Below are 21,169 nucleotides of genomic sequence, written 5' to 3' on the forward strand. Positions count from 1 at the left end.
TGATAAATAGAGAGATGTTGGAACAAGATACTTATCTACAGAGTGTTTTGAGTCCTTTAATGGGATGTCAAAGATTTTTAACACATGCATCTGTTCATATTGACAAATTGTACAAAAGAATGTAGATAAGTCAAAGTGAAAAGTGTCCTTTGTAAGCTGGAAAAATGTCTTTGTTGCAGTTTAGAATCAACCAGTACAATAGCAGTGCACATAAAATTGCATAAAACTGAAAAAGATCACTAGTCATCTCCTCTGATGAAGTCACGCTGCTCTGTTGCCCCCCTGTGGAGGCTTGTACAACATACACATAAAAAAATGTATTTAGGCATTTCACATTCAGACAATTGATTCTAATTTATATAAGTCATTACCTCTTTTGATTAATGACCTCAAATCTTTATTCTATCGCCAGATATGAAGCGTCCAAAAACCAGTGACTGGATGGAGAGCAGCCCTCCTCCTAAGAGCCAGGAGGGACAGGAGGAGGAAGAAGAGGAAGAAGATGAAGAAGAGAGGAGGATGGGGGCTGGGCTCAAGGCCAAACGGGAGCGGCGACAGGGCAGCGGCAGTGCCACTGTGTGTCAGGTGTGCAACATACAGCTGAACTCCAGTGCCCAGGCACAGATCCACTACAGAGGGAAGACTCATCAGAGAAGACTCCGCCGACTGGCAAAAGCTGTCAGTGCAGGTAGGAAAGATCCAAGACTCCAAGAAAACACTGACATGTCCTTTTTGAGGCCATTACAGAATATCTAAATTTCACATTTGAAAAGCAAATATCTACCCAGCTGAGTATTTGAATGGTAAATTGTAAGGGCCCAGCCTTTTCAGTTTAAAAGTTAGCTCAGACTTCAGCATTTCAGTGTTTAACTTCAAAAGGGGCTCATGCAGCTCACGCAGGTTGTCTCCACAGCAATAGACCACAACAGAGATTCTAACTTTGTCATAGCAGGAAAGGCAAAGGTTCGGCTAATGAAATGAATGATGACTTTATTACGTTTAATGGTCCCAGCAAGCCATGCCAGTGGGACATCAAGCAGAAAACCACAGCCCTGGAACTGGAGCACCTAAATAGGACAGAGCCATCAACAGTTTCAGTTACACTTGAGTTGTTTTTTTTTTTTGTTGTTTTTTTTCAATGACAGGTTGAAATGTGCTTTATTTTTTTTTAAAAAGGGTCATTTCACAATTGTGAGAAAGTGACTGAAAATTTTGATTAAAGAGGATTAGCATGTAGACTCTGCCAAAACTGTGAAAAACTGAGTGAAAATCTCATATCTTCATGTTTATCCACCTGCATGACAAACTCTTTTGAATTTATTACACTTTAATCACCAACTGTTAAACAAAAACACTAAAAATAAATCATTCTTTAATCAATTTTTACTGCAAGGCTGTTGTATTTCCAGTGATTCTTTTCTTTCAATCAGATCTCCCAGTGTAGTGTGTTTGGCTAACAGGAAATAAGATACGGCTTAGTTTCTGAGTCTTATGCATTGTTTTTCTTTGACATCTGCAAACACAATACTGTTGCATTTCCTGGCATAATAAGTTTGATATAGTTTTCTTTTTTTTGCAGTTCATTGCTAATTATGAGGTTTCGAGCTACTCGGATGTTCAACATCTTTCCCATAAAAGTTGCTCTGTTTGGTGCTTTGTGGTTAATGTTCACATCTGCAAACCATGAGGAGGTGCTTTGCACTGAGAAATATATTTATTATTCCAGTGGAGCTCCCCACCATTTCAAAGTATTTTCTCCACACCTGTTTTGATGAAGGGCCATTAATCACCTTCACTCACCAACACCTGTGTCACTCTGCTGCGCTGACCAGCTTGATCAATCAATACTCAGCCTCTAATGAACAACTGGCCAATAAAATGACGCTTTTATATGTTGATTTATGAGACTCGTTCTGGCTGGTGGCATGTCACACACATTTAACTGTACCAGTCTAATACAGAATATTAAATTTAAAAAAATTATATCCATTGTTCCATCAGAATGCTATTGACTTTTTCTATATCAGATAATAGCCTCTGCAGGTCATCATTCATACTTAAGAGTGTGTGACTGATCCAGTGCAAAAGGTGATTATGAAACATTTCTTGGCCTCTTCTATTTTCTGTAGTTTCTTTTTCTTTACTTTCCAGTGTCCAGAAACAAACTTTTATTTCCTGATTCACTCAGGAATCAGTTAAACCTCCAACTTGGTTGCCTAACAGCCTCTGACGTGACTCGTATGATAAGGACTTGGGACAAGTGCCTTTCCTCAGTGTTTGTCTTCTGCTCCCAGAGTTGGCCAACACTGTGTAATATTAGCTTAAAAACTGAGTGCACTAATCATTATTGTCAACAAATGACTGGTTCAGAACACACAGGCTGCACATAAGGACAATAAACAATGAGATGTTGTGACTTTAGGTATATCTTTTGTAGGGACAACTGCAGCAAGAACGTAAATTAAGGTTAGCCAGCTTGCTACTAAGCTGGGTATCAAGCATCTTATCTAGCAAAATTTCATTACTAGCAAAGTCAATTTTATTAAAGGCCCCAGTCTTACAGACCTAGAGACTGGTTAGTGATTATCCGCCAAACACTGGTTGGTATGTAAAAGTGTTTATTCCAGGACTGGCCTGCAAGTTGTTTTTGGAGGATATTGGTCACAAAAAAGGTGCTAAGCTTAAAACCTTGCAGTTGTTTGCTATGTTTTCTGATGGAAAAAAAACACTTCTAAACAACTCACAAGGTGGCAGTGAAAGTGTGAAGAGTACGATGCAAACCAGCAACAGAGACTGTTAACTTTCAAAGTAAAAGTTGCAACTTTGAAAAAGTTGGGCATGTTGGTTATAATGGGAAAGCACCTTTTTACTGTGAAGGCAAATATTTCCCATTTCCAGTTTATGTGACACTTTTTCCAGACAACCAGAGGCTGCCAGGATATTGCCAGTCATAGTATGCATTTGTGACTGAGGCCTAAAAAAGCCCAACTGGCCAAGCAGCTATCATGGGAAAATGGACTTAATGTCAGCAGGGTGTTCAGTTCATTAAATTATCATTTAGCTCTCTTTCTTCTGGCTAATGTTGCCTAATGCTCACCCTCCTGCTAACACTGAAGAACTGCAACTCAATTCATTCATTCAACATCATGTTACTTGCTAAGGTTTAGCTACACAACATGTATCTGGTGAAGTGGTTGCTTTGTTGGATTATCAAACAGGGATGTCTGTCTGGCCAAAACTTATGAAGGATTCAAATTTGGCCCAGTGGATAGTTTTGCACAGTGTAGAATTTTTGGGATTTGCAGATTAAAGATACGTTTAACTTTGGTGCTGACTCACTGATATGGTTTACTAGGACAGATGATGAATGCTGAGTCATTATTGGTAAATGTTTTGTGCTTTTCCTGTAAAGATAAATCAACTATTTTAAAACGTGAACAAGAGGCTTGTTTGCGGTGCACTATTAGATGTGGTTTGTCGTTTTGTCACAACCATCTCATCCACTAATTGATGGATAAGATGAGAGTCACTCATCAGTCCCTCCGGGTAGAGGCCCTCTCGATTTTTCACAAGGGGCACAGGCTGATTTCACACCTGCCATGTTTGAACGACTTAAATGAACCCCACAGCATCTGACCTCATTTTGTTTGAGCTGCTGTGAATTGAGCAGTAAACAGCGAACAGTTTCTCCACCTAAAATTATTTATGAAACTGTTTATTTAGGACAAAGTTTCAACTTAAACCATTAAAAGATCCTGCAAATTAAAAATATAGCAATTAATGTGTTCCATTGCCAATTTTCCCTCAGATAATTGATATTGTATGGTCAATAAAATGTCTGAAAACTATTTAAAAAATGCAATCTGTATTCAAAAGGCAACGTTTCCAACTGCTTTGCAATGTCCAGTGAACCAAGTTATATTTAATGTATCCTCAGAAGACAAGGAAAAGCTAAAAATTTTGTATTTAAAATGCTAAAAGCAAAATATATGAACAATAACAAACACCATCATAAGAATAGTTGATATTCTGTGGCTGAAACAACTGATAATTTGTTTTACTTGCATCAGAATAACTATAAAATAAACGTGGCACATTCACATACCTTAAAAAGAATAGCAAAAAAGAATAGTGAAAAATTAGTGAACCAATAAAAATTCAACCCCATAAAGGGATTTGTATGATCTCTCTCACACACCTGTGTCAGGAAGCCATTCTCTCTGTTGCCTTTCCCGCAGAAAAGAGGAGAAAAAGGGGACGATCCGAGTCAATTAAGGTGACTGTTACTATAATTCGGTCTGCACTGCAATGAAACCAACCTAATAATACCCGTTCCCTTCCCGCAGCTGAACTGTCTTTGCCTTTATTTAGCTTCATGAAACGATTTGCTCAAATGAAAAGAGATTTTAATAGGATGTTTCTCACTGGGGGCCGTTTGAAAAGGGAACAGAGCAAAGCACTTTCCACTTGCTACATCCACACTGAACTACAGGACAACAGTGGACTCATTTCAATTCAAGCTTATCGTTTTAGGATTTCCGATATAACGTGTGTGCAGGTGAGATATAAGTCCCTTCAGACAAGCTCATTTTGTTAATCTGACAGCAATTTACATGTCGGCCTCAAGCCAAAATATGCACGATGGTCAATTCGAGACGTTGTGACAGTCTTACCAGGTCAGGTTAAATGTGAAAGAAGAGAAAACTGTGGACATCTTGTGCTATTAGTTATTACTTCTTATGCATCATATCTGTTAAATACACCAACAAAACTGAGGAAAGGCACTGCAGAGCATTGATCTTGTTATATCAGATCTGTCTGTCCCCCCACCACGATGTTGCCATAAAAGACCAAGGGCGTTCGGTTTCTGTTTGCATATTTTCAAGCCAGCTGTGGGGACGAATCAGCAAAGGTTCCCCAAAACACTTTAAATGCAGCATGTGAGTCCTGACTTTACAGGGATTGTGCACTGTTGGATATTTAAAGAAAAAAAAACATGCAGCATAGACAGAACATCCTGAAATTGAATAGAAAATTGATTTGTACATTTAAGATGTGGAAGGAAGCATTTCTGCTACAAAGGTTTGTTTGTGTTTAGAGGTAAATAGTACAAAACGTTTATACTGCTCTTTAAAATTTCGACATGAATTATTCTGCTTTATTGCTTTCACACACAGCTCACAGAGTTTGGTGCTTGATCACTTTGGTTGTTCAAAAAGTTTCTCCCAGTTTCTCCCCGCTGTCATTTTTTTCATTTTATCTTTGTTGAGAAAAACAGGAATAAAAGAATTCAAACTATGTTCAGTTTATCTGCCTCATATTTATAGCTGCAGATAGAGGGAGGAATGGTCAGGTACAGACCAAAACAACCACACTGAGACCCTTTGACTTTGTTTATGATGACAACTTGATTCAACCCTGATCTGAATCAACTATGTGGTGTTTCTGGAATATTGTAGCGTACCAAACTGTAGCCACTAGCAGCTGTTAGGAGTAAACGCTCCATCTTATCCACTAGACTGGAGCACAGCACCTTCTTGTATTTACTTTTGTTGTCCCACCTCTGAGACATGATTTACAATGATGCATTTTGGTTCTGCTGTTTGGAGTTTTCTCTGTTAAAAGAAACCAAACCACAGGAAGAAGCTACAAGTTTACAATATCAACAACTGATTTGGGCTGGATTAAATGAACTCTAGTCCTGAAAACAAACCCCAAAGACACCCTAAGTCAGAAATCTAAAAGAAAAACACATTTAAAAAAATGTATGTGCACTGGCACATATATTACCTGTATATAAATGTCACCTCTGTGTGTAAGCCAAATTACATCTTTTGCTAAAAAGTTAACGTTTCAAACTGTACATGGATTTCTAGTCTTCTTTATTAAAAATCTTTTTAAGTATATGTGTTTAAAGCAAAGAAAAATGATTTTCAGAGTTTTTCAGAGACGTGGCCTCCAACATTTCCTGCACCGTTTATAACAATTTAGCCAGTGAAAGGAAAGATGAAGCTTTTTGTCTTCCATGAGCAAAATTTCCCCTCACTAATGGAAAATCTCTAATTTTCTCAGACGGGGCTCCACTGGGGATTGACTTGGCTTAATGCTTTTCTGAAGGTTGAATTATTCCTGTTATTGTATACCAACATACGTTAGAGACACCGTCACAATAAATACAGGGAGTATCGTCTACATTTACTACACACAGTCTGCTGAAACAAGCTTTGAATTAGGACATTTATCACCTGCAGTTTTTCACTGTTTGACCTCATTTCTTACAAAAGAGGCTGCTGAGCAAATGCAGCCATTTTTTTTCAGATGTCACTTGATCTGTCATAAGCTACTATTCGCCACGCTGTGAAAGGCTGGACAGGCAGCAGGGGAGGGGGGCATTTTGGCTTGGTTTTTGACTCGGTGTCTGGCAGATGAAGCATCACAACCCTCAGGGACTGATAGTGTTAGAGGAGACACCTGTTTACAGTATTCCCAATAGCTTTGAGGTTCCAAACCCGAATAAAACAAGTGAGTAGTTTCTTATTTGATATTCTAGATGGTAGTAGATTGGTGTATTTGCGAATGCATGAGTCATTTATCTGCATGTGTTGAATAGTCAGTGAATATATCTGAATAAATGAAAATCAATATAAGGCATGCTGAATTTGTTATTTGAACAACTGTCACTATTTCAGATAGCTTGGATTGATAAATAAATATAAGCTATTATATATAAATGGTATTATAGAAATTACAACCTGTGTATGTGGTGAGCTTTGATGTTTTGTAAACCTTTTGTTTCTCTCTCCTGCTTCCCCCAAAACCCTTTCCAAGTCTATGATTTCCATAAGTAACATGGCATGTCAGTCACACACACTGAGACCATAAATAGAGGCATGCACAGCCAATGTTCAGTAGGTCCATGGCGAGCTGAAAGCATAATGCGCACAGCCGACATACGATCATTGTGCTCGAGGCCCTTTCCCTGCACTTTCATTTGAATGCTGCAGCCTGAAATCAAGTGTAAAACTGTCAGGATTTGTCAGTGTTGTGCTTCCACGCCGCACTTATTTGAGTGGACAAGGAGCCAGCAAGGAGCGCACGGGGCAGACACAAGCTCTGTGTGTGTGGTTGTAATACTCATGTTGTGGGGACATAGATCTGTTCACACACTCACATTGTGATGGCCCAGAGACAAAAAGCAGGACATCGTAATGTTTTCATTAACCTTAAGGCTGAAGATTTGATTCAAGGCTAGATATAGTTTTGGGTAGACAGGTAGTGGTTATGGTCAGGTTTAGAGTAAGTCTATAGGACATGAATGCAAGTCACTGAGGTGATGGAAGTGTGTGTGTGTGTGTGTGTGTGTGTTAACACTTGTGTAACACTGGAGGCCACAGTTTCAGGCTAGAGACTGTGAGAATAATCGTGTTTATCTGAAGTGATTGTAGTGACTGCTGAATGAATAACAATGCAGTGTGTACAAGCCATTGTGTTGCTTCTGCAAACATTTAGTGGAGTCAGATTTTCACTGAAACGACGTCCCTCTGTCCAACTTAAATCACTCAGCAGCCAAAATTAAGGCTAATGCATACTCTCTAAAGAGGGATTAATATTTAAAATCACAGTAAAACATCCCAGCAACATGGATAGTTCTTACAGCCTATTGAAAGCTGTTATAGGTACCTAGAGTGGGATGGAATTTGCAGTGCCATATTCAAAGGTGCTGTTACAAGTATTTTTTCATTTATTGCTGCAGAGGTGCTATATAGGTTGGTGTAGTAAAAGTTGCAATATCATTAATAGATGTAATGAAAGAAAAGGCACTTGAGGACAAGTTCGAGTAGAGACAGGATGTATTATGCAGACATAAACAGACTTTAGAAGTGTGAAATAGAATAGGAGATAAAAATAAGCTCAGCTAGACGAAAGGCAGATTTAACCGGAGAATGAAAACCACTATTCACCAGTGTCGACAGTGGTAACGCCAAGATTGGGCTGTGGCTGATACAGCGCAACTCAAAAGAACCATTTGAGGTAAATATCGCACAGAAAGCATATAAAGTGCTTTATTCAAGCTATAAGAATCGCAGCGGAGCATGACAGAGCAGCGCTGGATTCAGCTCTGCTCTACAGTGTGTCAATAGAGTAATCATCAGAAGATTAGGCAGGAAAATTAGCCAGCTATTCGTTGAGCAATAATCTATCCCACCTGCTCATTAAAATAAACACTGAATCTCAAATAGTTTAAATCAGCGCTGAGTGGGGAAAGAGCTGCACCATCAATATGCTAAGTGAGCATCTCGACTTCTGAAGCAGAGTTTTAAGTCGTTTTGGAAAACTGGGGTGTTTTTTGTAATGGATCAAAATATGCAAATGAATTATACCTTTGCATAATTATATTGAAATACAGTACATTTGGATGGCCGCAATTTATCATCCCTCATATCTTCATTTACCCCGTCTCAATTTTCTGAAGAAATTTGCAGAAACTCATGCTTAATTTTTTTTCTCTCTTTCAAATTAATAACTTTATTTGTAAAGCAGTTAAACATGGCTTTGCTCAGTTCGCCAGGGTGTTCGCTGCAATAGTATTTGTTATGGTAAGTCAAACGAAGTAGCATGTGGTGGCTAATGTTAGCAAATGTTGATTTGTTGATTTTAGATGAGATTCGATTTTTAGATTTGGCTGCGTAGCTGTTTGTGTAGTGTTGTGAAGCAGCATCCTGTCACACACGCTAGTGGAAGGATGTCAACTCATACAGCCTACCTTTATCTTAAGTGTGACCAACCAATAAAACTCCCCTTTCTGTCAGTGTAAAAAAAAATTAACTTCACGTTTACTCCATGAGATATTTTAATGTAAGAAAAGAAGTATAATTCAGCAGGACATCACAGTTTTTGTACATTATAAAAACAAATGCTGCTGTAGTAAATTAAAGAAACCTGTCAGCACGACTCTTTGGGCTCAAGTTGTAAGAAATAAATGTGTAAAATTACAGAAAAAGCTCTGGGTTGTGGTTATTATAAAACCAAACATTTTTGTTAATTCACAGAAACCTCCCTTTTTTCTTTTGCTCTGAAATCAATGTAAAAATTAGAAATTTATTAGAGTTTACAGGATTTACTATCTATTCAACAGTGAAAATAAAACAACAGCAACTTTTCTGTCATCACTTAATTACATTGGTTTAGTATGAGTGGCTATGGCGGAGGTCTGTATCATTAGGAAAAGCTGCAAACTTGTTCAAATGCAGTTGAAAGTCCAAAATATATGCCGTCCTTCATATTTTTCAAAGGAGTCCAACGGCCCAGATTGGTGTCTTTGCTGGGTCGATTTTGGTCCTCAGGCCTTATGTTTGACAACCCTGCTCTAGCGCAACGTTATAGTATCAGATGCAGTAGATACACGTGTAAAAGCTGATTAAAAACACTTTAAAAAAAAAGTAGAAAATTGTAACACGAGGTGGTTTGAATACTTCTGAAGCATGTTTGAGCTGAGCTTGGCTGTTGAATTATGATTGTGATCATATCAGTCATGCCTTAGTAGCGGTGAAAAAATAATGAGTTTGTGCTGCGTGAGTGACTCTGTGTTTAATTGAATCCTCTCCACATACAACCTCTTGGAAATGTAAAGCTAGAGTGGAGGACTAATTTACTCTGATAAACCGGACTGCACTCTGCACATAAACACTGTGTCATCTGGATATGGATGCACATTTTTAAAATATTTTACCCACAATGGTAACTTACGAACAACATAGCAGGGCTGCATTTTAAGCAGATTGAAAAGGACCAATGATAAATGACGCCTATTGTTGTCAAGTAATGCCAGGAAGGAAACTGCCTTTGAGTGCCCTTAAGGGAGCATGCAGGTGTGAACCTTGAATAGAAAATGCTGCTGAGAAGAAGAAGAAGCAGCAAGGAAAGGGGGGAGATGTGGGAAGTTCATGTTGTTAACAGCCAGTCCTCTCCCAGCTCCCCCATCTGTCTCTCTCTCTCCCCTCTTTCGCTCTCCCTTACATACTCATACTGGTAGAAGAATACACACTTGCTCTTCAGACACTCTCAGCCTCCTTTCTTTCTCCTCCGCTCCTCAATCTGCCTCGCTTCTGTCTCTCCTTTCGGCTCATAAAGGGCAGCGCGATCAGCAGAGCATGACACTTTTAATTGAAGCACACATGTGCCGTGCTTTCGCTGCGGCACTTTGGATCATAGCCAAGACGTGTCACTGACTGAGAAAGGATCGTCACAATCAAAGTGGAGAGAAGAAAGATACAGTAAAGAGACGGAGAAAATTATCTGCGACTTTGTTGGGGGTTTTTTTTGGACAACTTCTGTGATGGGAGATCAGCCAGCAGGAGAAGCCTGAATCAAGAGCAGAAGAGAGTGGCAAACAGAGGAAGCTTAAAACACGTGGAGATGCTGTTAGGTAAGGCTGTTACTTTTAAGATTCGTGCCAATACTGCTAATTTGTGGGAAAGTAGCTGAGGACTTATCTTTTTTTTCCCTTTTTTTTTAATGTGACGTTTTTTATGCCTCCATTTGCCTAAATGCATGCAAGCGCTCCGCTGTCAATGTGTGTTTTACAACAATGACTTCACATCACAGCTCAAGGGCAGGCTCGGTCTCCTGCCTACCATCTGCCCTCATTCAGTTCCTCTGCATCCAAAATGAGTCCCCGGCCTGTTTGTTTTCATAATTGACCCCTTTTGATGGAGCCAAGTGTGGAGTTCAGACCAATACAAACCTGCCGTTCCCAGATGTGTCAAGTCATTTTAAAGCCACACAAGAACATTGCTGATATCACGGTGCAGATTGCTGGCAATTATGTCTTTGCGTCCCCAGGGAAATATGCCCAGATTAGCTTGCATAATTGGAGCCTGTTAAAGATAAAGGCAGTGTGGGGATTTTTAGTCATTTGTGTTTGGGTTTTTTTTGTTTAGATAAGGCATCAAATTTATTGCATTTAAAGTATTTGAATTCAGGATCTGTTTGGTGCGATGTTAAAGTCCATCTGATTTACCATCTGATTTTTAAGTAGGCAGAGGAACTTACCTTCTCATGTTTTATTTGACCTCTAAATAATGTATTTTTTTTAATCTACCTTAGAGTTTATTATTTCAGTTAAAACCAAATTGATTTGCAAGTCTGTCTGCGACACGAGGCTCGCTCATTCGTGGGTTTCCCCGCAGCACAGAATGCCAACACAGTCCTTCACAAACTGTTTATTTTAACGCACACACTTGCAACACATCCACAGAGCTGCCACTTTACAAGCCCAGCTCTGCACAAGCTTTCTTAGCAGTCCCCTTTCTCCATGCCGAATTCTCCCTTTGCCGTGTTGTGCACTCCTGTTACTGTCCCCCCACACCCCAGCATTCTGCTAAAATAAAGAGAGAGGAAGTGATTAGTCCATGCACAACAGGTGCACCATTCACCCCAATTGACAATGCCCTCTGAGCCATCCAGCTCCACCTCTTCCATCTGTACCCCTTACTACTTTTCTCTTGGTTATTTCTGGGCAGTTTGAGGTAGTTTACACTATTTTCTCACAAGTAACATAACTCATTTCCTGCTTTTTTGTGTTTATAATAGCTTTCTTATCAGGATGAAACATAATTCTTTAGCCAATAGAATTACCGGGAAGGCTACGTTTAAAATTATGTGTATCCACGTATTTTGGAATTTCTGCAGCTTATGGATACACACAGCTGCGTGGATGAAAATGCAGAGCATGTCTATGTGGCTGCTTTAGGCTCTTTCTCCTTTAAACAGCAGATTAAGGAGATCAAAGGGAAACAGCTGAAGAGACGATAACTATAAGAGTTTTGCCTGGTGGCCATACTGCATCTGTCCTTGCCTCTCCACCACTTGTCAAAAGCTCAGATTTGAGCTTGCAGTGACATCCTGTATGTGTAAATCTGATCTCTGTGCACCATTACATCACAGTCTGATACAAAATCCTAGAATAAAATTTTTGAATTTTTCTCAGCTTTCAATTGTATGATTATTACTTTTCTCTGAGAGTAGTAGAATATATATAGAATAAAAAATAATCATTTTATCATTGCAATAAGAACTTATGTAATAAATATACAAATGCAATGAGTAAAAAAAATTTAACTTTTTACCTTTTAAATAAAGAGGATTGTACTGATACATCCAGCAAGCTTCACCCTGACCATCGTTATGATTTTAGAGGATCCAACATCTGACTGATACAACCTCATGTTTAAAACCTTCATGGAAAAAATAACATAGTGTGAGCTCAATAGCTAATATGTACAATTCAATATTTGGTTATTTAGTGCACATCATATCATAAATGCTAAACTGAACAATATTTTCACACATTCAGATTTTATTGATATCCCTTAGGCAGGATTGACATACTCTATATGGACAAAAGTACTGGGCCACTTACAGATTACAACTGCAGGAACTGTTGAGCCATGGAAGTCCAGGCGCACAATTTTTGTGCTGATGTAAATACCAGAGTGGGTTTCCTGTGGTTCTAAACAATAGTTTAGTCATAATACCACTTAGAGTTGATTGTGGAATATCTAAGAAGGAAGAAATGTCATGATCTCACTTGTTGCAGCTGTGGCATCTATTACAGTACCGCACTCAACTTCAGTGAGATCTTTACAGAAGTGTTTACAAAGGCAGATTTCATGGCTAGCTTCTTTATTTTATACAACTGTGGTAATGTGGCTGAAAACACCTGAATTAAATGGGTAAGTTATGACCTATATAGTCTACTTATGGTATCACCCTGCAACAATCCAGTGCAATAACACTGGTCCTTGTGTCATACCATATAATGCAGTTTTTCACATACTTCTTATAGTAGAAAACATAAGACAATCAACTAATGAGCTACTCAGGTCATGCAATAAAAAGGCTGATAAATCTTTGGTAGAATTAGGGGTGCACATTGCACATACCAGTTTATACTATTGCACTGCCAGAAAGTAGTCCTGTGACAGTGAAACTATTGTATTATTAGGTTTGTCCCCTACATAAAGTGTCGGAACACAATAATCAAAGTGAGAAAAGAGTCCCTGTGGTGTTTAGTCTGCACCTGAGAGCAATGACTGTTTTGCTGCATGTGCTGAAAAGTTTCTTGAGCATCTTCCCATTAGACTCACCTCCACCAGCTCCCAGAACAGAACTTGGGATCCTAATCAGTTTAAGTCTGGGGTTAGCTGCCTTTACCCTGCTGATGCAACACAAAAAGACCACGCTCACAACCCCACTGTGTCACATGCTGTTGAAGGACCTTTATCAGTAAATGGAGTCGATTCTGCTTCTTTTTGAATCAGTGTCTGTCTCCAAGTACGTCTCCTCCCAGCTTAACTTTATACAGCCAACAATTGCTGTGTCTTCACAGAATTACTGCAAATATAACAACTGTGATCATTCCTTGATGCTCGACACACACACAGTGAAAAGGAAGGGCGTTAAAGCAGGCCCCTGCGGTGCTGCTCACTGTGCTGTCAGAAGGGCACCTCTGCAGCCAGACGTACTGTGCTCTACCCTCAAGGAAATTTGGAATCAAGGCTAAAAGTACAGCACCCACCTTCATGTCTTAGCTTTATAAGAAGTCAGATGGTATTTGAAGTATTGTAGAAGTTGCAAAATTTGACTCTCGCAGTATTGCCTGCCACATTCAGATGGTGAATGATGCAAACTGCAGGGTTTCAGCCATAGCTTTGTAGTCATAGAGGGTGGAGAGATTCTTTAATTCTTTAAGCCCAGTTAGCTCTGATATTTTATTATTATCTCATTTAAAATGGTTAAATATGTTTATTAATAAAGTTTTTTATGTGTAGAGTAGTTTGGCTACAAGCTACCATGATGCAAATTGGGCTGCTCTACGTCTGCACAGCTAAAGAAGTTTCTCACTTCACTTTTCCTTTTAATCAGTGGAACAGAGAAATTCCCATTCATGCAAATCAAGCGTAATTTTACGATGCATCATATTAGCTACGAGACATTAATCTGTGTTCTGTGTGGGTGGCAAGATTCAAAATAAGCTAGTCAGTGTTTCTTTATGTTACAGGAAAAAGTTTCTCAGTATGTTTGCAAAGCTCGGCGTTCATGAGTCAGTTTAAAGGGATCATTAATTTTCCTGTTGGGGGACATATTCAGAATCCAGCAGTGATAATGACCTATTATTATAATCGAAGGGTAATGAGTATGGAACAGTAAGGTTTTAACTGCAGTATAGATTGTCTTAGAGAACAAATTTAATTGTCTACTGTACTGACTTGATACCTTTTGCCATCGAGAGCATTTCAATTTACTGTAGCTGATTCACAGCAATATTTGAAGCACTGTTTAGAGCATAAACAGCTTGATTTTTATATTTTGATTTCTTTGGTTTTACTTTTATGTCTGTGAAAAAACTCTGCCAAATCATATATAGCACATGAAAGCAGTTTTAGACATGGTCAGGATGGTGTGCTGAAGTTCAAACTGGCATAGTTTGGCATGGTTGTGGGTACCACACAGGCTGGTTTGAGTGTCTCAGCATCTGTTGATCTACTGGGATGTTCCTACACAAACGTCTCTCAGGTACAGAGGCTGCTCCAAGAGAAAATATCCATTGAGCTTCGGTTCTCTGGGTAAAAATGCCTTGTCAGAGGTCAGAGAACAATGGCCAGACTACTTGAGCTGATAGAAGGGCAGCCTTAACTTGAAGAACCACTCGTTACAACCCAGGTGTGCAGAAGAGCATCTCTGAATGCACAACACGTTGAACGTTGAAGCAGATGAGCTACAGCAACAGAAGGAGAGCACATCTGTGCCACTCCTATCAGCTGAGAACAGTAGACCGAGGCTATAATTCACATGGGCTCACCAAAATTGGAAAATAGAAGATTTGAGAAACACTGCCTTGTCTGAGTGTTGACTTCTGTTGCGTTATTCAGATGGTAGTGTCACAATTGGGCATTAACAAGAAAGGATTTTATCCTACCTGCTTTGTATCAACAGTTCAGGGTGGTGGTGTTGTGATGATGTGGAGGATATTTTCTTTAGGACACCTGTCACTATTCTTCTTTGTTTTCTTTTGCCTGTCCTTGTTTGAATCAGTTAAATTTGGTTCAAGAGGAATACAGCGTAGTATTCATCCTAATTTTTTCAGGGTTAAATTGGAATCTGTGTGTTACACAGAATAAAAACATGTGTTCTGCTTTAGTAACAGTGCATGCGTATTATTTTGCATGTGGTCACACTGGATCTGTTTTTCTGTTGTCACTAAAGAATCTTGCCACATAAATGTGGCAGGTTGTCTAAATCTGTGTCAACTTCTGCATGCGTGTACATTTCACATTTTGGAGGGGCAAAGCATGAAATGGACACGGTGGATCGGCGTGTTTATTGCACGCTTTGTCGTGATACTGGGTTAGCTAAATCACAGGCTGGTGCAGTAAAAAAAACTGGCACGCATCACAGTGACTGACAGCCCCAATCAGTCATTGTGGTTTGCTGAGTGTGAGTTTGATTAGCCAGACTGGTAATGATTGCAGGAGTGCAGACACTCACATGTTCACTTGTGAAAGCATTGCACTGTTTCCTTCACCAAATCTAATGTAAATCAAAATATTAGCAATTAAAACTTTTATATTAAGTCTTGTGAGGACCTTTTTTTAAGTATAGTTCTTGATTCTTGGAGCATTCAGTCTCCCAGACCTACTGTACAGTCGGTGGGGTGTTGTAAAAGGCATGTTGTGAGGTTGAATGATGGCTGATTTTTAAGTTGTAGGTCTCTCTCTGGATATATAATTTTGTAACTGATCACATCAGTAAATTGTGATTTGCGGTTTTTCTGAGTGAGACACTTTATGTTTGAATGATTATCTATGAGGGCTGATTAATGTTAATTTGATAGGCTATATGTACAAATCTGTATTAAGCATCTTGATAATGGCACAATTATTATAGAAGCATTGGGAGAAAGCATTTAAATGATGATGAATTACACATTAATTTCCTCCTTCATATCATATTAGACTTGTAGCTGTACATGAAGAAGCTTAGGGTGACTCACATCCTGCATCATCAGGAGGGCAATTTTTTCCAGATGTATCCTGGGAATGGAGCTGCATGCCAACACCAACTACATTAAGGCATTTTAATGGCTTAGGCACATGCCACGGATTTCTGTCATATTCTGGATTTGCCAAAAAGTCATGCACCCTCAGGATATCTGCTTCTGCGACCAGGCTGTGAGAAGGGGACGTGTGTGACACACATCACAGGACTCCTGAAGGCCTTCTACTGCATTATATCACCTGCTGCGTGACTCCTGTGATTCAAGTAAAATCATATATTTTTTTTTATTTTTTTCAAATAATTACCTTTAGATTAAAAGTGACATTTAAATCCCATAGTGTGTGTGTGTGTGTGTGTGTGTGTGTGTGTGTGTGTGTGTGTGTGTGTCATCAGAAATAGCATGAGAGTGACGCAGGAACTGTTTTCTAACCGTCGGCTACCAATACATCAGAGAGGCTTGAGAGTGATTAATCGTGTTCTTTTGATTTGAGCCTATTCTTGTGTAATCTAAGGAACATTTTTTATTGCTGTCAGCTTTATTGAAAATTCACTGGAACCGAATACTGCTTACCTACGTAATTTTTATTGGAACTACATCAACCACAGATTACTGGTTACTGCCCGTCTTCAGACAGTCAACAGACAAAACATGACAGCCTTTCCTAGGTTTACCCTTTTATTTTTTAACTGCATTTATTGGGTTATATTTAAATATTTAAATAGAAGTATTTACAAAATGTAATTTTTTTTTTTTTGTGAAAAATGAGTGAAATTTCATGAGTTCTACATTTTGGTTATACTGCCCCTATGAACAGAAACTGGTTATCTGAGGGTGTCTGGTACTGTCTGACATGACATGATTGGTAGTGTAACAGTTGGGCCTACTCCAAACAAGGACCCATGGGTTGGTGAATAAACATATAACTAATTGGTGAAGGGGAACAGGTGTGAAATGCACCACAGGTGAAACTGATCAGGCAGTAATCAGTTAACAAGTGAAACCTCCAAAGCAAGTAAAACTAACAACAATCGACAAGAGCCAAAGATTACAAAATAAAACAGGAATTAACCAAAACAAAACAGCAATCCAGTGATTATGACAGGTAGTGTAACTATGACTTTGGGCTCTGTTTGTTTTGTTCCTTTAACCAGTTTTAGTTTCCTGAAGTTTATTTTTCTGGCATTTTACCCTTTATTTGACACGATAGTGTAGAGCAGGGGTGGGACATCAGTGTTCCCTACTCATCGTTTATTGGCATGCAACACTAAGTTGAACTCAATTCTGCTCAATATTCATTTTATCTATTTATAAACTGCTACTGATAAGAATTGACATTTCTATTTTGTCCCATTTCAGCCCGGCCTTTCCAAGCATGCATTTAGCTCCTTGAACAAATCGCTCCCTGTCATACACGCTTTCATTCAGCGCATCGCAGCCAGCTCCTCCATAATCTCAAACTCTTTCGCTATCCCACTTAAAGAGATTAGTAACTGGGGTGTGTCATGCACATCACAGCTTTCATCTGGCGACATATCCCCAAATGCTTCTTTTCTTTCAGGGCAGAGTCCAGCAAGCAACGTTTTATAAACTCCTGATTAAAGAAATGCTTACTGTTTTTTGTGATTTTTGTGGGAAATAACAAAGCTGGTCTTTACTGTGCTTTACTGTGTCTTGGATGTGTAAAGCTTGAAAAAGTCTTTGTTGTTTTGGACCGTTGTTAGCAAAGATTCAGATGTCCCACTCTGCATCAGTCAAATTCTTGTGTTACTCTGCGTGTTTAGTTTCATAATAGCAATTCAAATTGTAATCCTTAAATGCAGCATTCTGCTCTTTAGAAATTATGCACATCGCTTTACCTCTGACCAGTAAATGAATAAAATGTGTGATTTCCCATTGACCACGCACAGGCCAGTTGTTAACAACCAATGGGCTACTGTGGCTCCAAGTCTGTTATAGAGAGTAGACACGCACCAGGAGCAGGGGCAAGGTGGACACACCAGAAATGGTCTCAATGGGACTCAAACTGAGGCCCCCCTGCCGTAGCCCAGCGGTCCCCAACCCCTGGGCCACGGACCCGTGCCGCTCCGTGAGTCGTTTGGTACCGGGCTGCGAGAGTTGAGGCTCAGGTGTGAAATTTATGGTTTTCAGGGTTTTTATCGTTAACTCTGTTTCCCTGGGTGTTTTCCCATGTTGTAGTTGTGTGTCTTATTTTGAAAGAACTATTTAAACGTTACCATCGCGACCAGAGAGCATTAAGGGGCAGAGAGGAGGATGTTACTCTCAATGTTGTTGTGCATTTCAGGAGGACGCTGCTAATACAGTTACACAATTACACAGTGAATTTGCATTTATTATTATATTATAATACCACATTTTTTTTCTTGGTTGTATCATTTTATTTTTTTGTATTTATCCACGACACCTTAAAGGCCGGTCAGTGAAAATATTGTCTGACATTAAACCGGTCTGTGGCGCAAAAAAGGTTGGGGACCGCTGCCGTAGCCTGTTGGTTTCCTACCCAAATTGTTGAGCAATAGCGGTCCTAGTCCTGAGCAGTTTTTGCTCAGGCCGTGTGCTGGTGCTATTGGTCTACATTCATGTTTACGTGGGTGGTAAGTTCCCATGGACCCAATTTTTTTTCCCAGCAGAACATTGGGTTATTCACTTCACCAAGTGGTGGGTCTAATTTTGTAGCTGATTTGCATAATTTGATATTTGCTGTAGCTTGAAAATATTAATGAAATTCTGAATGCAATATTTAAAATTTAAGGCCTTTTTAAATTTAATTTGTGGTGGATATTTATGCTCCAACAAGGACAATTGATTATTGGTACTGTATCACAACTGTTTGGTTTTCATTTACTGGCAAAGTCTGGTATTCTGCCAAATCAAGAAATGCAGACAGTCGGTCTCAGAGTTATCCAGCACTCTGAAGCTAAATAATAATGCACTCTGTTTTCTTCTCTGCTGCCCGTGACTCTTGAGGACATTTGCATTAATGCACCTTCCGTGCCCTCAACACAGCAGTTGGTATCATGTGGCTATGCCTTTGTCTGAGACCTACATAAACTCTAAGGAAAGATATTTTAATTATTTTTAAACTACTGCTTGGGTGTGAAACTAGAACAACCATTTCTACCACCCACTGGCTACTGCTCATGTCTGGTTGCTGTCTGAAGACATTTTCTGTTTGTCTGTCAAGTGATTGGGTTTTTATTTTTTTTAAACACTTCATTTAAAGATACAGCACACATGAGCGCACAGTAGCAAGTGAACACACATACACACACACTCCAGGCATTTTGTCAGCAAAATGGATTAACGTTTTGGTATTTTGCTGAAATGCTGACAGGAATGAAAATATTGTGTCTCCAGTTCTGACAACGTGCCTTGGAAATCAAGCAGCGAAATGCAAAACCTGCTAAAATATGCAGCTGCCAGTAGACATGACATTGCCCACAAAAAAAAGGTTGACTGCAAATTAAGATACTCTCTATCTGAATTCATGTAATAAACTGGTACAATTTGTGCACGATTAGGTCAACTGCAGTGAAGTGTAGACAAAAAACAAAAAGCGTCAAGTTGAGCTGAGAAGCAGCCATGCAACCTCCATAGGGATGGGCCGCAACTCCCCTTCATAGATATCCTATTAATAAAGTCGGGTACAACATAAAAGGGAGGGGCTGGATTGGAGACTGGTAGCAAAGCTGTCTGCAAGTCAAAGCAGTATGAATAGTGGACCCCAAATGAGATTTGTTTGCTGGATGTGTAGAAGGGTATCGACTGATCTCATGGACCACGACAATGGACTAATTCTATGCTTGATTGCTGCAGGAAAGCTGTCAGGTGACCAGTTTCTTAAGCTGAACTTTATAAAATGTTTATATTTTTTACCTTAGCCACTGTACATGTGTGTCATTTAGTGTTACTGAGCTGTAGCTCAGGAGGTAGAGCAGGTCATCTACTGTTCAGAAGGTTGCTGATTCAATCCCTGGTTCCTCTAGTCTCTATGCCAAAGTATCAATGGGCAAGATACTGAATCATAGATTCCCCCCTGATGTGAATGTTAGATAGAAAAAGTGCTTGTATGAATGGGTGAATGAGGCGTGTTGTATAAAGTGCTTTGACAGCTCAAATAGAGTAGAAAAGTGCTATATAAGAACCAGTCCATTTACCATTTATTCACTGGACCTATAGCTAATTAAATTTCAGTAAAAATCATAAAATGGTGGCTTTGTAAAAGTTTTGGCAGGTAGTTTTCACATTTCTCTCATTTTTCAGCTGTTCTTATGTGTAGCATTACATATGGATCAGTCTTTTGCACAGTAGTAAAATACTACAGAAGTACTGTAAATGTGTGTTTTGAGCATTTGTTTTTAGCTTTCACAGAAACAGATTTGCTCTCATGTTTTTATGTTTTGGAAAGGCTAAAGAAAATGCATCAACCTTTAGGTTGCCAACTGAAGAAAGCCAAATCTTGTCTGCTGCAGTTATCAAGCTGTGACTGGACAATGACTGTTAAGTTGCAGGGATTCATTTTCTGTGACAGTTAACTTTGCAGCATTGTTGTAAACCTATTTCCTTTTAATTAAAGTAAACAGCAAAACCATAAAAAGTATTACAATAGATCTGTAATAAATTCAGCTGCCGTCTTTAATGCAACATTGATGAAGATCTCTCGAGGTTAGATTGTCCTCTCTGAAGCCACTAAGGCACCAGCCTTCAGACTCACTCCATCAGGCAGACACCCACATTTACTGCAGCTCAGAGAGGAGCATCGAGATAGAAAGCTGCTAATTACTAAGTTCATGAGGCGGATAAAGCTGCGCGCAGGCTTTAAATATCAATAAGTATGTGCAACACATTTGCTAACTGATGTTCAGCTGGTCTGATTGGACGGAAGCTTATCTCAATTCAAGCAGATGGTGGCAGTTTATTTGATAATGATGTGCAGAATGCATTGTAAAGGGCAGAGGGTCAGTGAAGGAAACAAAACACACTGAGCAGCCCTGATAGTGCAATCATGTTAATTTCCCTGTAGATTAGCTTTATCTCCTGGTGCCTGTTTAGCTTTTGTGGTTATTTTGGAGAATACATCATTTAAACAAA

General features: G+C 39.2%; 1 protein-coding gene across 2 annotated transcripts in view; it reads left to right on the plus strand.

Moving 5' to 3' along the window:
* Positions 1-21,169, plus strand: part of LOC134633856 (zinc finger protein 385B-like) — a 76,221-nt gene that overhangs the window by 32,910 nt on the left and 22,142 nt on the right. Inside the window, exon 2 of one of the 2 annotated variants that reach the window (XM_063482988.1) lies at positions 413-688. In XM_063482988.1, coding sequence (XP_063339058.1) covers positions 413-688 — 276 coding nt within the window. Of the gene's footprint in view, positions 1-412; positions 689-9,991; positions 10,427-21,169 lie in introns of those variants that run through there. The other variant, XM_063482989.1, reaches the window with a different exon arrangement.

This window comes from Pelmatolapia mariae, linkage group LG8, assembly GCF_036321145.2.
Source record: "Pelmatolapia mariae isolate MD_Pm_ZW linkage group LG8, Pm_UMD_F_2, whole genome shotgun sequence".
Taxonomy (NCBI): Eukaryota; Metazoa; Chordata; class Actinopteri; order Cichliformes; family Cichlidae; genus Pelmatolapia; species Pelmatolapia mariae.